The 18418-nt window shown below is 49.8% G+C and overlaps 1 protein-coding gene across 17 annotated transcripts in view; it reads right to left on the reverse strand.

The window, feature by feature from the left end:
- The window catches only part of MSI2 (musashi RNA binding protein 2), a 251924-nt gene that overhangs the window by 28587 nt on the left and 204919 nt on the right, over nucleotides 1-18418 (reverse strand). For 16 of the 17 annotated variants that reach the window (XR_012588490.1, XM_074595968.1, XM_074595967.1 and 13 more), the window contains exons 9-10: nucleotides 18228-18342; nucleotides 10738-10812 (exon numbers count right to left, since the gene is read on the reverse strand). Coding sequence is in view for 16 of the 17 variants with exons in the window: in XM_074595968.1 (XP_074452069.1) it covers nucleotides 10738-10812; nucleotides 18228-18342 (190 nt within the window). In the remaining variant the exon portion in view is untranslated. Of the gene's footprint in view, nucleotides 1-5859; nucleotides 7330-10737; nucleotides 10813-18227; nucleotides 18343-18418 lie in introns of those variants that run through there. The other variant, XM_074595972.1, reaches the window with a different exon arrangement.

The following is an 18418-nucleotide window of genomic DNA, read 5'->3' on the forward strand; positions in this document are numbered from 1 at the left end:
CTTACACCGATGGTGCTCCCCAGCGCGCTGACCTGAACACCGGTCGTTCAGGAGGTTCACTTGATCTCCCAGGAAAAAAGAGCCAAGTCTGGAATATAAAATCATCTGCAGGTTGAGTGGGAAAAGGAGAGGGGGAAACTGATATCCTCTTTTCAAACAATGTTACCAGCAGCTTTGATCAGCACAGAAAAGCTTCGCGAGGCTCACAGCTGTCATTTCAAATGGGTTCTCGCTTGCATTATTCTTTCCATTAGGCAGTGTTATCCTCTTTGTAGGATCTTTAGGCTTCATTTCAAAAGTATCAGAGACTCAAAACCATGAAGCAGAAGGGCCTGGTAGCCTTTTTTTTTTTATTCTTGAAGGCAGGCAGGCGTGGGTCCAATTTACTGGACAAAAATGTAGTCTTTAATGGTGAGCACGCACAAGGGAAAGCTCCATCCCAAAACAATCCCTTTATGTTTAAAACCTTCATCTTTCAGACTTCTCTGTCTCAGACTCCCCCTCCCTTTCTGTAAGAAAACAAGAACGAGAAAGAAAAAAACCTGCTACCCATTTCGAGCTTTAGGTTAACAACTAAATGCTCAACATTTAGAGAAGAATATATACCCAGAGAAATCAAATATTATCTAGAATTGGTGATTCTAGCAAATTGGGATTCTACCAAATCGGGATTCTATCAAATCATTCACAACACAGTATCATTGTTTAGCAGCAATGAACTCTTTGCGGGATTTGACCGAAGACTCTACCGAAGCTCTCCCGAAGTCTGCGGGAAGCGAACGTGGAGGCAGCCACAAGCCCTGCTTGAAACGTCTCACGTTTCCCACCAGTGCCCCTGGGATGCCTTTAAAGAACGGGGAGAGCACCGTCCCCACGACAGCCAAGAGGAGGCACCCAGCAAGGCGCAGGGCAGACCGCCCCGGAGAGGGAGAGTTTCTTCCCTAAGCTTTCGATCAATTCTATTAACGCTTTTAGCATCTCCCAGCCCGCTCGGAGTCCTTTATTGTGACAGCCCCATTAAGCGTTTCCCTTTGTCTTTATATGCTGTGTTACATCAAGCTTATTAAAATCTATTTCACCAGGTCAGAAAATTAGCGAACTTCAGATACGGCACATCATGCATAATGGAAACCTCATTAAGCAGCCCACTGCGCTATGCGAGGCACAGGCATCTGCTGCTTAAAATGTACGGTGCGTGGCAAGATTTTGTAGGAGAATTCGCAACGTCAGACACCCCTAATGCGCTTCACGCCGGATGCGTGTTTGCAGATGGATGTTATTATGAACAAATATTTCTGCTTTGGAAATTCAACAAAACAATAAAACCCAAATATAGTTAATTTAAAATTTGGCACTTCCACTTTATGTACAGTAAACGACCCATTTTTCAGCTGTTTACCACTCTCAAGCCATGGTTTTTAAAATGAGAATGATGCACTTTTGCCCAGTAATTACTTTATGCATCAGTGAGACAAAGCCTTGTTTGTCTCCAAATTATCATTCTGTGTCGTTTCAAGTGTAATAACCCTTTTGCAGTTATTTCCCCGTACAGAAAACTGGGAAACTTCTCAAAGGCAAACAGTTTATCCTAAGAAAACTATTTATTCAAAAAAAACCCAAACCAAAAAGCAAAAGCTGGTAGCTGATTTATTTACTCTCCTTAAAGCTGCTCCTATCCTATAGCGGCTTCAAGGCATCCGCGATACTTCTCAAACATGTCCAATGAAAACTACACCTCCCACCATCCGACACTCGAACTCAGTATGTAATTTGGATTCTCCCTAATTTAGTAACTGGTGAAACACAGAGAATTACGAGCTCCAAGTGAATGCAGCTGATGTGGATGAAAGAGAATCTCAACCAAATCGCTTCCTAAAAGCAAGTAATTCCGTTTAATACTAAGTTGATCGCTCCAGTGAAAGCATTTCTCATTTTAAAGCCCAAAGCCAAACATTTACTATCGATTTTTAATAAACAAGGTAAGCATAAATGAAACGATGGCTGCAGGGGGAGGAATGCCCGTGAATTCACTGTACCCAAGCTGTCACGCAGCACACAAGCTCTGAATTTCAGTCACCTGCTGCGGAATGAACAAGGGCAGGTTAGATGGAACCGCATTAAGGCATATATTTAAAGTTCAGCAAAGTGGCACTGATTTGCTTCAAGCCTCATTTCAGTTGCTTCGATGGTACAGAAAATGAGCTATTTGGTTAAACCGCTTGCTTAAATGTTTATGAATGACCTAAACTATCTGGATAAGTATTATTAGAAGACAGATCCTTGATGATGAACAAAGGCATAAAAAGAACTCATGCCTGGAGGTTGAAGCTGGAAAAATTCAACACAGACAAGAGGCAACTATGTAAAAAAGATAATTAATCAGAGGAAGGGGTTATCAGAGGGTAGGAAGTTCTCCACAACCTGCGTGTGCTGAAGCCGCAAGTGAATGCCCCTCTCGGAGAGACACTGCAGCTCACCCAGTGGCGGCAGAGAGGGAGAACTTCCCACTGCCTTCCCGGAGGAACTGCCACTGGGAACTTCATAATCCACGTTACAAAAAAGGTCAGAGGAGAGGACTGTGGTGCTGAGCCCAGAAACCTTTCGGGCATCACTGCAGCAACTGCATATTACTGCTCCCGGGCAAAGGAGGGCTTGGAAGCTACTTAATTATCAGCTTGAAATCCTACTGCTAAATGTGATTGAAAAACATTCACATTGGAATGTTTTTGTGCTGTAAGGGGACTAATCTCTTCAAGCTCTTTGCAACCCCCAGCTCCCAATTTTTAACAGCTTTAGAGTTAAGAATTGTATTTACAGAGGCATAAGGCATAAAAGCAGGCTAGCCGTCAGGCTCCGACTAACTCGGACCTGGAGAATTCCTTACAGCAGAGCCAGCATTACCAATCTCCTTCTTCTTCCTATAGGGTCATCCATGCTTCTTCCATACGTGTGTGTTTGCGTTCTGCCTCTTTACTCTTGTGAATAATTATTCTCATTACACTTCCCAGTTGCTGCAGCTGTGGCCTGGGCGCAGCAGAAGCGATCGCTCCGGAGCTCTGTTGCTGCAGCGGCACACCAAAATGCTGGGGTTTTTTTTTTGCCTTTTCTCTCCTCCCTGCCCCTTTACGATCGCTCATTTTCAGGGTGACGACCCTCAAGTTTTAAAGCCTGTCTCATACTCCATGCACGGATCAGTGAGCAGTTGAGAACAGGACAATCAGCATTTAAGTTCAACGTTCAAGATGTTCTTATTGCTCGTATCGGCAGAGAAAAACCTGATGAAGGATTTGGGCAGTTTTGTCCTCAGCCAGCCGTGCTGTTTGGGGAACCGCAGGAGCAGGCTCAGGCGCACGGAGGGGACAGGCAGGAGAAGGGGGACAGGCAGCACTTTTACTCACCAGGCTCTGCTGCCACTGAAATCGGTGGAAGCTGGACGACCACCAACAGCTTATCTCTTGAAAACCTCACCTTAAATCTAACATGCAGGAGATTATTTTAAGGAGCAGGGGAAATGGGAGGTGAAAAAGGAATTTTACGCAATTCTCTGCAACATTTAAAAAAAAAAAATGTGCCTAAGAGGCAAAGGTGCTTAAGCTCTGCTCGGACTCAGGGAACAACAGCTCTAGATGCCATTTTTCCCCGCATCAAAACAAAAGCTACTGTCATGTAAGCAGAGCTTGAAGGAATACCTTCTGCTGGAAGTTTATGGGTTTTGCTATATTAATTTCTCAGTTTGCTGTCTGCGGTTCCAGCTGCTCCTCACTCCAGGGATGCACCTGCAATGTGAATGGTCCTGCCCTCCGCCAGCAGAAGGAACCCAAAATCTTAATTTTAAAACAGGTCCAGTCTAGAGTCTTTGTTTTCACTGATGGAGGCTGAAACGGAGAGGTTTGAAGAGTAGTAATTAAGGTGGTTCTAGCAGATTTCAAATGCACTTTGTAAACCATTTTATGCCATGCAGATGCAGTAAAGTATTTTAGGTGAAAAAAAGCATGCAGCGCCGGGATGATTAGAGCAGATTTTAAGCAGTTAAGAAAGGGTTAGACAAAGGACTGAGACACATTTCCAGCTTCGTTCCACATCTCTTACTGTTACAAGGCTTAACTAATTGAATAGATAATTTAAAATATATTTTGTATTTCCTCCTCCTTTTCTTTTGCAGCAATTTCTCCTTCTTTCTCAATGTTAAGTTTGATCATTAAAGTATTATGACCAGACAAACTTTGCTCCCATTACGAAGTGTTATACAAGTCTTAGACTTAAAACTTAGACTTGAAAGAGTGTTTTACACAGTTGACTCTTATTAACACTAACTTTATTACTCGCTACTGGTAAAGAAGCCACGTGTAGGCGGCGTCTCCTCTCTAAAACCCTTTTACATCCCCAGCGTAGTCGGGTGCTTGCGTACATGGGGATGCGGCTGGGGGCCGGTGAAGCACCGGGCGCATCACGGTGGGAGCCAGACCGTGGCTGGTGTCACCGGCCAGAATTACAGCTAAGTCAAATGCAGGAATTCGGTTTATGCTCTTTCTGGTGAGCTGAACCACCAGCCCTGGCCAGACACGGTGAAGCTGCACCTCCCCAGTCCGGCCACTGCTTTGCCCCAGCACACCTTGCTGGAGATCAACACCCAGCTTTGCGGGATGCTGACGCCACAAACACGCTCTTTTCCTCCCATTCCCACTGTACCCCCCCTTAGGAGGTTATTAACCAAGAGCGAGAAACCCACAGCAGCAACATCACTTGCAGCTTCAGAATATTGCTGGGTGTCCTAAATAACAGACGAGGTACCTCCTTACCTCACCCCTCTCTCAGACCCACAGACAAGCAGCACAAAAATAACTTTCACACGAGAATGCCTTCCTGCCCAGCACTGACGGCCGACAAGTGAGCAGATTGTGACTGGTATCAGGAAAGAAACTAAATTAAGCTCTACAGATTAACAAAAGGTGGGTTTTAAATGCTCTTGTAATAATGAAAATCATCAGTTTAGACTTTGAGCTGATCTTGCGTTGCATTTTCACAGCACCGGGCACTGCAGGAGCGTGACCCAAGGCTGGGCTTTGCGGACTATGGGGTACCATAATTAATAAGCAAGTGTATTTCCCTGAGCTCTGAAAAGTTTGTGAAAATATTTGTTTTTCCCCACCTCTCCCAAATACAAAGGTTTTAATAAGCTTTAACAAACACACAAACAAACAAACACTTAATTAGAAAAAAAAAATTAAAATTCCTGAGCTGAAGACTTCTAAGTAACTTTGACAATCCCCAACCATCCAGGTAACGATGGAATAAAGCATAACTGAGACAAACACAGTGATGGCAACGTCCCCGTCCCACAGGCGCGGCCAGCGGGACCCGTCCCACCGCGGGGTCTGCACCACGGACACCGGCTGCCACCCCAGCCGGGCACCTCCTCACTGCCACAAGAGTTACCTGGTTTTCCTTTCAACTTCCAAAGAGCAGCAACAGATCCCTGCACGGGAGCGCTGGCGAGTTTGCAACAGAGGGGTCTAATATGCTTACGGGTTTGATGCTTAAAACCCACCTCAGTGGCTGGCACGGAGCGCACCCACCACAGCGGTGGGAGACAGGACTGCGGGGGACACTGCAGTTTTAACAGGGAGTCACTCCTCTGCCCCCCAGTTACAACCCCATCGTCGTCTGCTTTGGTTTTAACTTGTGCTGTAAACACACCTCGTATGTAACCGTTCATCTGCAGATTCTTCAAACACTGGGTCACACGCTGTGAGTGATGGTTGTTTTATTCTTTTATTAAATTGTCATTGGTACTGGTTATTTGGGGCGTCCAAACCAAAATATTAAAACTGCAAGCTAAGAGAGCAGCAACACAGCATATCCGTTGTAAACAATTTATTATTATTTTCTACCTCAGTTACTTACAGGAAAAAAGTCATAAAAAAGAAAAAAAGAAAAGCACAGATGGACTATTTACAAAAAATGAGAAAATTCACAATAGCCGAAATGTTTGCAAATCATGCACACTAAGACAAGTTCACAAAAGCAAAGCAATTCATAGCAAAAAAACCCAAACAAAATAATAAGAAGCCATACAGATTAAAAAAAGCTATTGCCTGCAGAAAAGTAAAAAGAAAACTAACCAATTATTACATCAAGCATCTTTAATGAAATGAACAGCATAGCCGTGTATTGTAGAGCCTTTGACACTGACATTTTAAACAAGTGGATTAACAAACATTAAAATGCATTACAGTTCTACTGTAAGCATGCAATTTACTTCTCACAAACTTATCAAATGGGTAGAAACGCTTAAAGAAAACCAGAATTTAAATACGATGCGTGTTTTCTACCCAAAAGTCCAGAATCTGGTCTTGTTCAAAGCAAAGCCAATGGCTGGAGGAGGCATTATCACCCGGGTTTGCAGCTCTTCGGCCGTTTGGGTGGAGATTAGGAGGCGCGATGCAGCTGACGCTGGCAGGGGAACACTCGTCCCTCTCGCCAGGATTGGAGCAATTTGCCCATGATTTGCAAGCAAAGCCTGGAAGTAGAAGCGAGTGCGGGGAGTGGGGGGAGCGCCGTGGCCGGGAGCTGGGCAGGGGTGAGACGGGATGCGCCTGTCTGAGCCCTTTTGGTGGCCTCGAGCCACGGCCCTCACGTGGCTACGGGCAGCTCTAGGAAGAGCCACCGAGCCAAAGCGAACGAAACGGGAGAAAACACACGTGGGTCGGCTACGCCTGTAGCCGCCAGCGCCACAGTGTCACCCTTGCGGACGCAGGGCACTCGTTTTGAGTAATTAAAGCCTGCGTCGCTAATGATGCTAGCGACAGGAGATGCTGGTCTCACTCCACCCTAATTATGATTTGTGCTACTAGTGAACGTCTCTACATTAAAAGCGCCAACATCTCTCTTTGGGGTTACTTGTAAGACCCAATCATGGTTTTTGCTTCCTTGATCAAATTATTTCTAAAAAGTTTGTGAGAAGTCATGCCTTCATAATGCCCCTAACCCCAATCCTTGTGAGTTACATTCCAAGTGGGCATTAAAAACTCATAACAAAGCAGAGGAAAAAAAAATAAAAAATAAAAATAAAAAAAATAAAAAGCAAACTCAAAGCAGTGAGGATATGGAGCCTTTAAAAAAATTAAAATAAAATAAAAAGTCCAGTCAATCAAACCAGCCAGTAAGAGCAGCAATTTTTCAGTGGACATTGATATTAAGCATGGACCACCCAGGCTTTTTCTGTCTCTCTCTCTCTCTCATTAGCACTGTAGTAAACCCCGATTAATTTGTTATGCATCTTTAAGAACTAGTTGATAAAAATTATGTCTTGTGAAATCGGCAAATAGTCTGCAAAGTGAAATAAGAACAGAAATTAATAGATTAAACTGAAAAGATAAGCCCCAGAAATTAAAAAAAAATAAAAAAGACACAGAAAGGGAGTGATTGCAATTAAAAAAAAAAAGGTTACGTACTGAGTTATAAAGGCCTAGAGGAAAAAAATAACGTGATTGGAGAAGATAGAGCAGTCGCCAAAGTGATTGCGTGTGTCCCACCATGGAGCAAGGGGCCGTCCCTGTGCCAACAGGGAACAGCGGAGGATGCGGGAGAGGGACGAACGGGGACCCTGCCAGCGGCTCCGGCAGCTGGTGCACCCCAGGACGGGATGGAAACGCACACGGAGGGATCGTTGTTTCTCTTGGACAACAGTAAATACCAACGGGACAGTTCAATTCAGATGGGCATTCAGGTTTTTTTTTTTTTAATTAAGAATGTAACTGGGTAGCATAACCTGGGGAGGAACCGACTGACGCCCGCTGGGGACCGCAGTGGGACAGCTCGGCAATGGCCCCCGCCGGGACCGCCCCGGCCCCAGCCCACCCCGAGCTACCGCGGCACGGGCACCGTGCGGAGAACAGGATGCACAACACAACCCTAGTGCAGTAAAACCACTGCCAGGTCTCCTCTGTAACCAACCACAGGAATCCAGCTGTGCATTACACATATACTCATACACACACGTCGCTGCGGCTGCAACACCCCCGCTGTTCGGGTACCGCGGAGGCGGCCGGAGCTCAGGCACGCTGCCTGGGACGCCCCTGCAGAAACGGCCAAGGATTTTTCTTTTCCAATCACAACTCCGAGTATTTGGGCATGACAACTTATTGAAAAAGCAGATTTCAGATTTCCCTCTACCTGGTTCACACACGCTCCTATCTCACGCTCCAAGCCACGGTCGTACCACGGGCCCCACTGCAAGTGTCAAGACGCGCGAAGGGAAGGGGTGGGGGGTTCGGGCTCTTTCGAGGAGGAGGACTACATGCTGGAACCACACTTACACTATGCATCCCCTGGCACTGAACGCCTTTCCCCACGGCCGGTCGGTCAGGCTGCCTGCTCCATCCCGCCCCAGGGGTGTCTGGAGGAGGAGCGAGGGCTGGGCGAGCCCTGAGCCGCAGGACACGGCTCCCTCCAGCAGAGAGGGGCAAAAGGAGAGTGGGAAGAAGTATGCAGCCACTTGAGACGTGACAGGACACAACTCTGCGAGTGGCACTTCTGCCACTATCCCCATGGCAGGAGGCAGCAGTGCTGGCATCCCCATCCTCAAACCCTGATCTGCTCCCGAAAGGCTCCCTTGCAGCCCGTGCTCCGCTCCCGTGGCACTGGGCTCTCCATCCCCAAACGCCCAGCCCCAGCGAGGGGGACACCCCGTCCTGTGTATGGGCACCAAACCCCGCGCACCCTGTCCCCGGCAGGGAGGGCTCCTGCGCCCCGCGCCGCTCTGACGGGCCGTGTTTCTGGGGAGCGGAGTCCCCAGTCATCCGAGAAAAAACAGCCTCACAACTCCATTAACGGCTCTGGTGGCTGTTAAGGAATATGTTACGTGAGTGGGAGGGGAGCAAGGGAAAACCAAGCAAGAGGACGGAGGACTTGGCAGCTCCCCTTCGCTACCCCGCTCCCAAAGGAGCAACTGGTGCCCGCAATGAGATGCCTCTGCTTTTTACTGGTGACAATCCACTTCGCTTTTCTGCTGCGTATTCAATCTCTGCAAGAGACTGAAAATCACTAGCAAATAACTGGAAAGCCTGTTTTGAAAAAACAAGCCCTTAATAAAAAAATATATATCTAAAATAAAGGCTAGAGTCAAACGGTACCTCTGCTGTCAGCTGGCAGACACATTCATTTTAGACACGTTTATAATTATAGTCATCTAAGCTCTGACCGTTTTCATCATTTAACTTATCAAAGGTGTCTCTCATTTAGCTGTCCTCACACAAATCAGCTGGTACAAGGAGTCGTGAGGGCCCGGGAGGGAAGCGCGAGGACACGCAAACGCCTTCTGAAGCCTCCTCCTTACATTGAGGTCCTGAGGGCTGCAGTCCCTGCCCACATGGACGCTGCCCACCCCTGCCCACCCCTGGAGCGGTGCCACCCGCAGGGGCAGCTGCCTTGTCACCATCCACCGTTGCCACCCCTCCCTGCCCAGCAGGGACCCCGGCAGCTCCGCTCTCAGCCCGACACCTGCCTGTTTCGGACCTGGCTGGGTTTGGGAGGGGACGGGGAGGAGGCGGATGAGGTTACAGTAGAGCTCCAGCGTTTGTGAAGTTTAGCAATTGAAAAAGACCCACCCGAACAGTGCGCTCTCCCTTGGTGTCATTAGTCCCGCAAAAACCAGCTCCACAGAAACTACCGTCCCAAGGACACTTCATCGCATGGATGTTAATAATGCTCTGATGGGATGTTTCATCGTAACAGCCTAGCGCTGAACACAAGGCTGCATCCTCGCCCCAGTGTGCCGCGGGCAGAGCCCAGCACCCCTCCACAGCCTCCCCCACCCCACGGGACGTTCCCCTGAGGGTGGCTGCTTTTCCTCCCCGCACCCGACGGTGCTCACTGGGTTTCTCACCTACCCCAAGCAGAGCTGGGCTCCCACCTTTCCTTTCCTGAGCCGTGGCCAGTGGGACAGCTTGCGACTGATGCCCGTGACAAGCGCGCTGATGGACGGAACGCCCAGCGCACCGGGGTCTCCTCGCCGCAGTGCCCGGGTGGGCTTCAGCTATCAGCAAGCCCCAAACACAGCAGCACCACGTTGCTTGTTCCAGCTGCCTGGGACGCCCCCGAGGTGAAAGGGAAGGGGATTGTGCCCTGTGTGGGACGTGCTGGAATGGGAAAGGGCTTTTCCCCATCCCCACCGTCCCCCACTGCCAGCCCCGAGCCGGTCCCACCGCCGAGGGAAGGGGGGAAACCACACGGAAGGCGAACCGAAGCACCACCACCCGGCTGGAAACTCCGAAGGACATCAGAGAACTCGCTAGAGAACGCAGGAGGGTTGGACTTTTCACTCCAAGACTGCACTTGTAAAGAACGTTCACTTACCGCAGGATAGCATGGGAAGGTGTGTGCGAGCCTGTGTGTGTGTCTGTCTGTGTGTATATCTCTAGAATATATATGAAAGGAAAAACCCATCAACGGGAGGGTAACGGCTCTTAAATTATCTCTGTTGCTTTATATTTTAACTTAAGAAGTTTGTTTTCAAATAACCAGTACCAATTTACACGTTAGTAAAAACGTATTTAAAATATGTATATAGAAAATAGCTATTTTAGAATAGTAGAAAAAAAATTGTTGTTGTGTGAGAAGCTCCCTGCAGACTTGCCTGTCTCAGCTTGCAGCTAAGGATTTAAAAAAAAATACAGAAAAAAAAATAAAGGAGGAAAGAGGGGAAAAAAAGTAAATCCGCAAATGAAATGTACATACCTGGGAACTGATAGCTGTAACTTGGGGCAAATCCAGGATATCCTCGGCCATACGTCGCAACAAAATTCGGGTAACCTTGATGACAGAAAAGTAAAAATAAAAAAACAATAAAAAAATAATAAAAGAGAGAGAGAGAAAGAAGTTTGAAGATTAATAAAGGCGTTTTGTTTTTACATATAATGTAAAATGACATGGAGGATGGGTGAGACTTGCTTTTACAGCAGGTATTAAACCCCCAGATTTTATTCTGCTCATGCAAAACTGCAGGAAGGTTTCATTATTATCTTGAATAGAACCATCTAGAGCTGGGCGCCTCTCCTGCTCTCTTGCCTGTCTGCCTTTGTGCGTGAGCCCTGTCACTCCGGTAATTAACATGCACTTTGGTATCTGAAGTCCAAGGACTGTGCATACTTGTTAGCTGGAAGAGTAAATGCCAAATGCTAAGGCTAAACACATAACACAGGTTTGCTCTGACATTTGGAGAGCTTACAATGAATGTACTTTGCTTCAGAGCTATTGACAGTTGGAGATTAAGGTAGTAGTAATTCTTTATCCCGGGAGTGTGAAGGACAACAGTTAACACATCAAAGAGTTGGAGGCAGCGACAGCAATGAGCCAGGGAGTCAAAGAGCTTTTAATTTTTCTGGAAAGTAAAACCCAGCTCGGAGAACTGCTTCCGAAAGCAATTAGATCTGAGATCCGCGCAGAAACGCACCCAGCCTTTTGAAGTTTTATTACGAGAAAAAAATACCACTCGAGATCATTTTGTTAATAAAGATGCCAAAGTAAATGCATGAAGCGGCAGCTCTGCCTGCTGCCACCGCGGCGGGGGGACCGCGGTGTGGGCGGGGGGCAGGGCCCTGGGGGGGCGGTGGGTGCGGGATGTCCCCCGCGGTGTCTGACAGACGAGGTACCACCCCGGAAGCTGGGCTGGGGCTGTCGCGGCGTCACCCAGGGCATCCCTCGCCAGCCCCACGCCTGGCCAGGGCAGGGGGGTTCCCTCTCCATGCAGCAGGAAGGTTTCACACGCGGCGACCCCCCGTGTTTTAACAGACCCGTCCTCTCTGCTCCCACCGCGGCTGTTTGCTACCGCCGGTACGGCCCATGCCACAAGCTGTCCTGTACACTAAGGAGATCTCCTAAAACTGTAACCTCACCTCCAATCCTCAGCATTTCCTTGCTCCGTTTGCTTAAAACCAGGAGCCACCCTTTGCCATTCCAGTGCAACAAACACTGCGTAACCTTCCCGCCGGCTCAGCGGCAGCCCAGCCTCCTCCAGTCTGCAGGAAAGACCTCTCCAGAGCAAGAGCCCATCACAAAAAGTTTGCTCTCATTCTGTCTGAAGTCACTGGAATTCTCGGCAGTGACAACAGCAGCAGCTGGGCTGGACCCCGAGAACAGGTTTAGCAGCCGAATGGTTCTCCTGGGCGTCTCCTACCTCTGCTTTTATTTATTCTTTAATACACTCCGACATCGTACAGCTACTTTCTGCCGCAGCCAGTCCCTCCATTTCTGGTTAGGTTTATATATACATATAACGTACTATTAATCATAATCTAAAACTGGAAGACAAAACTGCTTGGATGAATTTTGATTACGGGATTAAGCAGTGCCAGGGGAAAGCAGCCCTGCGCCGCCCGGCCAGCACGCTGCAGCTTTCGGCAGTATGTACACACCGCTTAGCCCTCGCGTATTTATTTCACAGCTCAACAGCTGGATTCCCTTAGAAATTAATCACCTCTGTCATTAAATCAGATCTTTCAGCGTTAAGCTTTACAAACCTTTTTTCCTTTTTTTTCTTTAAAAAAACCCAACAATATTGATAAATGGATTGTTTGCTAAGTAAGTAGTGCCATTAACACCACCGCAAGCTCCACCATGAAAAAATCGCTCTGTGGCGTCCGACCGCAGCCCCTCTCCTCGCCAACAGGAAAAATTAAGTTTTATTCTGATTCGAATGACTCCAAAGCAGATCCGTCAGCTCACGACCATCGGAGCCGGGGGAGACCGACGTGCCCGAGGTCCGTCCCGGGGAGCAGGGGGTGCAGCTGTGGTGCCTGTGGCCCCGGCTGGAGTGGCACGGTGCTGGACGGCAGCTGCCCGCGGTGTTTCTGGAGCAGGCGGCGCAGTGCAGGATGCCATCTGTTCCGCTGCCCTGCTCTGGGATGCTCTGCGGGGCTGGAGATGCTCCTGCCCTGGTGCCTTTGCCTCCGAGTCCAACGCGGCAGCAGCCCCGCTCTCCTCCAAGCCCAGCTCTGCCCCATGGCAGTGGCACCAGCGGAGCTGCCCGGGGGGCTCCTCCTGCATCGCCAGCGCTCAATGCTCTCTAGGTCAGGCAGATGAAATCATAAATTTATAATAAAACATTACTTCAATTTTCCTCTTCATTTACTGCTGCAGTGCCCAGCTCTGCTCTAACGAGTCAAAGCCCGATCCGCGCAGGGGAAATTGCCTGGCTGAATATCAATAGCGCATTAGCGCCATGCCCATGTGGATGCTTCATCAAGCCAAATTATGGCCACGCTGACCTACCCACCATTTCCATTAGATGCCATTCTCATCCTGCATTGGGCACCGAACAGTTTATTTGCTTCAGTAGTCCTGGGGCATAATCAATCTCTCTGATTATCCCTTGTTGCTAAACCAAAAATCCAAGTTTTGCCTGGATTACCTCCTCCGAAGCGAGACCTGCCCGTCCATGGAAGCAGAACTCAAACCAACAACCAAAACCGCTTTCACACCACCACTCCCGTCTCCGGCGTCAATGGCAGCAGGTCGGATGCAGCCACCCTGCCGGCTGGTTGAACTTCCAGCCCCTGTACTGGAGCCTTGCCGAGCTCCGTCTTGCAGTGGGCCAGATCCTGCCTTGTGCTGGATGCTCTCCAGCTCCTCCCCAGGGCTGGAACGTGAGGTGAGAGCAATGGCTGCCGGAAGCACCACGCTGACCATCCGATGGTCACGCTCAACCAGCTGTCACACTCTTCGTGGGGGTAACACCCGATGTGGCCACGGAGTCCGTTACCGCTGTGGCATGCAGGCAACCGGTCAGTGCAGGGAGGGTCTCCCAGGGCAAAGGCTCCACTTCCAGGATGGAAAACAACTGTGAAGAGGTAACACTGACCTTTTTAACTCACAGCGTACCTGCAGGCATCACAGCATTCCTGGTGCTAGAGGCCGTCCTCATGGGCCCATGGGAAAGCCTGAGCATCGCAGGGGTTCTCCGAAAGGGGAAACGGGGCAAACTGCCCACTTTCCATCCTGCACCAGGCCCGGCTTGTCCAGGCACACGCAGGAGGTCGCTGGGGAGGCAGGAGACCCGAGCCGGACTCCGACTCCCATCCATCCCACCAGCGCCTCCAGGGGAAGAAACGGCTTCTCTGCTCCAAGCGGGGAAGCGTCCACAACCAGGCTATGGAAATCTCTTTTCACTTTTAAATTTGGTGATGTGAGATGGGCAAAGCTCACGGTTAATATGTGGGAACACTGAACACACAGAGCCCGGGGACCTCTGCAAAATTAATTCAAATCCTCCAGTAAATGCAAGAAAATTCTTGTCTCCCAAAGTTGCTCAGAGCAAGGAATGCCAGGTTCTTGGCAAGGAGAGGGACAGTCCAAAGCACAGCCCCACACTGCAACAAAAGTGCTTGGGGTCTTTCTCAAAAGAAACGCTCTGTGACCTTGACATAAGCACTTGTGGCACGAGGGAAAAAAATCATCCCCTCCAGATGCAGAGGGTGGTCACAGTCGTACAGCAGGGAGCAGCTACGGAGAAGAAACACATCTGCTGCAGAAGTTTCTCCCTTGGTCCAACGAAGTTGACTTATCTCCCACTTCAGGAGCTAAGGTAAAGCTGGTCACTGCCGCGATCCCCAGCGATGGCCGCAGCGGGTGCTGGTGAGCTGTGCCACCTCCGGGAGCCCGTGCTAAGGAGGGGCTCCCCATCCCCAGCCCTACCTCAGAGGCAGCCGCTACTCTATTACCGAGGGAAAAAAGGAACGACTTTCTCTGAAGGGCACAAACTTCAGCTCTGCCTGAGCCCAGCCCAGCCAGCCTGAGCGCGGGCAGCAGCCCAGAGCCCCCCGCTCTGCCCCGAGCGCTGAGATGAGCTGCCTGCTAGAGACTCCTGAGACCTGGCGTTCCTGTCGGACAGCATTTCGGCACGCCGGGGTACAAGCTTCATGGGCCCAGTGCTCCCGTCTCTGGAGGGACAAGTTAAAAAGAGCCCAACTTTAATATTAAACACCAGCAAGTCCAAGATGGCCGTCGCCAGAAGAAACGAGTGCTGTGGGGCCCCAGCTCGGACCGAGCAGCGCGACCGTCACCTCCAGAGCCCGGTGTCACCGCTGGGACCACCATAACGGCATCTGCAGCATCCCTGAGACAGAGCTGGTTCAGATGGGAGGGCACAGAGAGATGATCTCCTGTTAATGTTGCTCCTTGGTTGCTTTCTTCTTTTCTCTCTTTTTTTTTCAAGTTTTCAACTACAGGCTTGAATGGAGGGCAGAAAGCCATGGGGCAACGCAGTGATACCCGCGTAGGTGACAGTGACGGGGTCTGCACATCAGGACCAGGTGACAGAGGGGAGGCCTCTGGGCTCATGGCAAGCTTAAGCTTCTTGGCCACCAAACCGCTCCTCTCAGCTGCAGATGTGTGCGTTGCTGGCCGGGAGGGACACAGTACCTGTTGACGAGCGTCCACGGGGCTGGGGAGCAGCAATTCCAGCCAGGTGGGCTGCCAGGGAGAGAGGGATGATGGGAACTGAAGCCATTCCAGCCCGCTCCTCAAGCTGGGTGCTGAATTCGTGTTCCTCATCTCCCCCGAGACCACGCGTGTCCCACCAGCAGCTCGAGCCCCAGCCAGCCCAGAAGCAGCCCTGGCCAAAGGCTCGGCCTGACAGTGCTCTCGGAGTCACAAAACCCTTTCGGAAGAACGCTTTAATTTTGTTCCAATCAACCAAATCATCACAGAAGCGGCTGCCTACGCACCTTTAGACCCCGGCTGCGGCAGGCTCCTTGGGGAGGCTGTGATTAATGAAAAAGACCAACTTCCTTAATAGCTTTGGAGGGAGTCGCTCCCTGCGCTTTCCTTCAGGTTGTCTCGTGTGTTCGTTCCTTCGATTCTCTCCTCTGCCCATGAACGGCATCTGGAGAAGGTGACCTTGAACAAGGCCTTCTGGAAACAGGTATAAAAATCCTCCAAGAGCTGCCCCAGTCGCTCTGTTTCGGTCCAGCGAGGCATCGAAAAGGAGGAATGGGGCAGGGCTGACACCGGCCTCCTGGGATCGCAGCAAAACGCTCGGTGATGGCAGACGCTGCCTCCGGCGGTACGTGACTTCGTGCGCCTCATCGTTTGATGGGTTAATTACGCCCCTCTCCCTGCAGGGCTGGGCCCCAGCGCCAGGCAGCTGCCGGGGCTTGGGAAGCAGGGATTCGGGCTCCCCGCTGAGCCGCTCGCTGCCCATCAGCCCCTTGGAGCCAACTCTCACAGGCGGCCTTTGAAAACGGGGGATTTATAATGGCCATCCAGAGAGCCTTGCTCTCCTGTGTTGCAATTTCCTTGTTTAGCACTTAATTATTTAGCATGGTGCCACTGTAGCAAGCAGGAACTTGGAAGATGAAAAAACCCAGATAATGAAGCATCTGGCCTTCAACACCAATCAATCATTAATTCTGAGCAAGTCACCCCGATTTGAAGCCTCGTAAGAGCACGTTGCGAGAGCAGCCGGTGCAGCGGCGTGACCCGACCCACCCCACGGCAGCAGGACCCGCGTCGCTCGCTCTGTGCCACGCAGATCCGCTCGCTGAGGGCTTCTTCCCTTCTTACGGCTTGAAACGATCTTTTCCCAGAGAGGCAGCCGCCGTGGGAATGACTCACGCCACATAAAGGGCTGAATTTTCCCTTCAGGTCCCATTTGGCTCCATTCGCTCCTCGCCCGGCTGCCAGGAGAAGGGTTGAGGCAGCTCAGCCCGCGGTGAGGGAAAGAGGGAGGGTGCTGCCCCGGGGATTTCTGCCCAGCCCGGGATGAGCCGCGTGGGACCGGGCAGCAAAGCAGCACGCACCACCTCCCCCAGCCCAAACCTCAGGCACCCCAAGCGGAAAAGAAAGAGAAACAAGCAGAAAATAAAGTGCGTATGGCTCAAGCACGCCGGGAACACACAGGTAACGAAATCACAGACCGACTAGCACAAGATAAATATTTTAACCATGAAATGTAATTTCCAGACACTATGGGGCAAGGGTGGCGGTGGAGTGTGGGGACAGAAAAATAGATGATCAGCTGAAATAACCCAATTACACATCCCAGAAATGGATCGTTCCAGCCACGCGAACAGAAGTACTATTAATTCAGAGATAAAGCAAACATGGCAGGGAAGTTTTCCCTATCAAATCAAGCGGTGCCTGAAGTCAGACATCTCAGCGCAACAGCCTGATGCTCACAGGAACCGAGTCCTCTGACCAGACACCCGCTCCTGGAGCCTCGGGGTCCTCCAGCGTCCCAGAGAGCCCGTGGACCTGCTCGGCACAGCTCAGGACAAGCCAGCACCAGCTTTTAAGGCTGGATTTTGTGCTCAGCTTCTGGGAGCATCCGAACCCGGGAGGGGCCAGGAACCAGGGGCTGGGAAAGGCTCGTTTCTGCCTGGGAACAAACACCTCCAGATGCCCTCTTGTTCATGCACGCTTTAGGGACACAGCAGGTGACAACCGAGGGAAAGTCCACTGACACAAAGGGAGCAGACAGCTGAAAATATATGGGGTTTTACACAAATATGTTGGCAATGGATTAGCAGCATTTTGGCTTAGTAAATCTGAGGACAGAGCATCAAGGGGTTGTCACATTATATAGAAAGAAGAACTATCTGGGCAGAAACAAATGAGAACCAATTTTAACTAAATAGACCTCATGCACAAATAGAATTTTGCCATTAAATATCATTTATCCCATTTAATTAGTATTTTCTGGACACAATACTCTGGACTAAAATACCGTTCCATCTCCTTGAAACTTGTAATTATTGTTGTGACCTACACTGTTACACATCTCCCTGCTTTCTCCATCTTGCATGCCATTTAAGAACCGGCAAGATTTTCAATTATCCATGCTGAACTGTCAAAGATACCTTTAAAGGAAGGGGAATAATGTGTGACTCAATTCCTCTAAAAAAGGGGAGAGATCATTTTTAGTCAGAATGAACACACTGCATCTTTCATCATTCTATTTTTGCGAGTAAGAGTAAAACAGGCTATTTAAAACATCCATTTAAATGCAAATTTTTACATTCCGGGAAGGTGGTGGTGGTGGTGGTGGTGGGGGAGTTAATCATTTCCCACAGACAGGATTATTTTCCCCACTCCACCCCTGCTGAAGTTTCAGACTGGCACCCACGCGGGTGCAGGGATTTGCTCACCCCTACGCCTTCAGCGTTCGGCAATCGGGGAGACAACGCGGGAGCCGCTGGCTCCGGGGGACGTGCGGTGGCTCTGGCACTTACCCAACATTCCCATCCCTAGCATAAAAGCGTCCATGGTATACGGTAATCCACGCGCCCTTCCTCTCGTCCCTGGTGGAAACATCACTTCTTTAGGTTGTGCTTTCTTACATTCTACCTATTGAGCAGAAACATGTACAAATGAGATGCAAATGAATTCCATGTAAATGTCAAATGCAGAAGTGATCTACTTA

The sequence above is a fragment of the Larus michahellis genome, chromosome 7, assembly GCF_964199755.1.
Source record: "Larus michahellis chromosome 7, bLarMic1.1, whole genome shotgun sequence".
Classification (NCBI taxonomy): Eukaryota; Metazoa; Chordata; class Aves; order Charadriiformes; family Laridae; genus Larus; species Larus michahellis.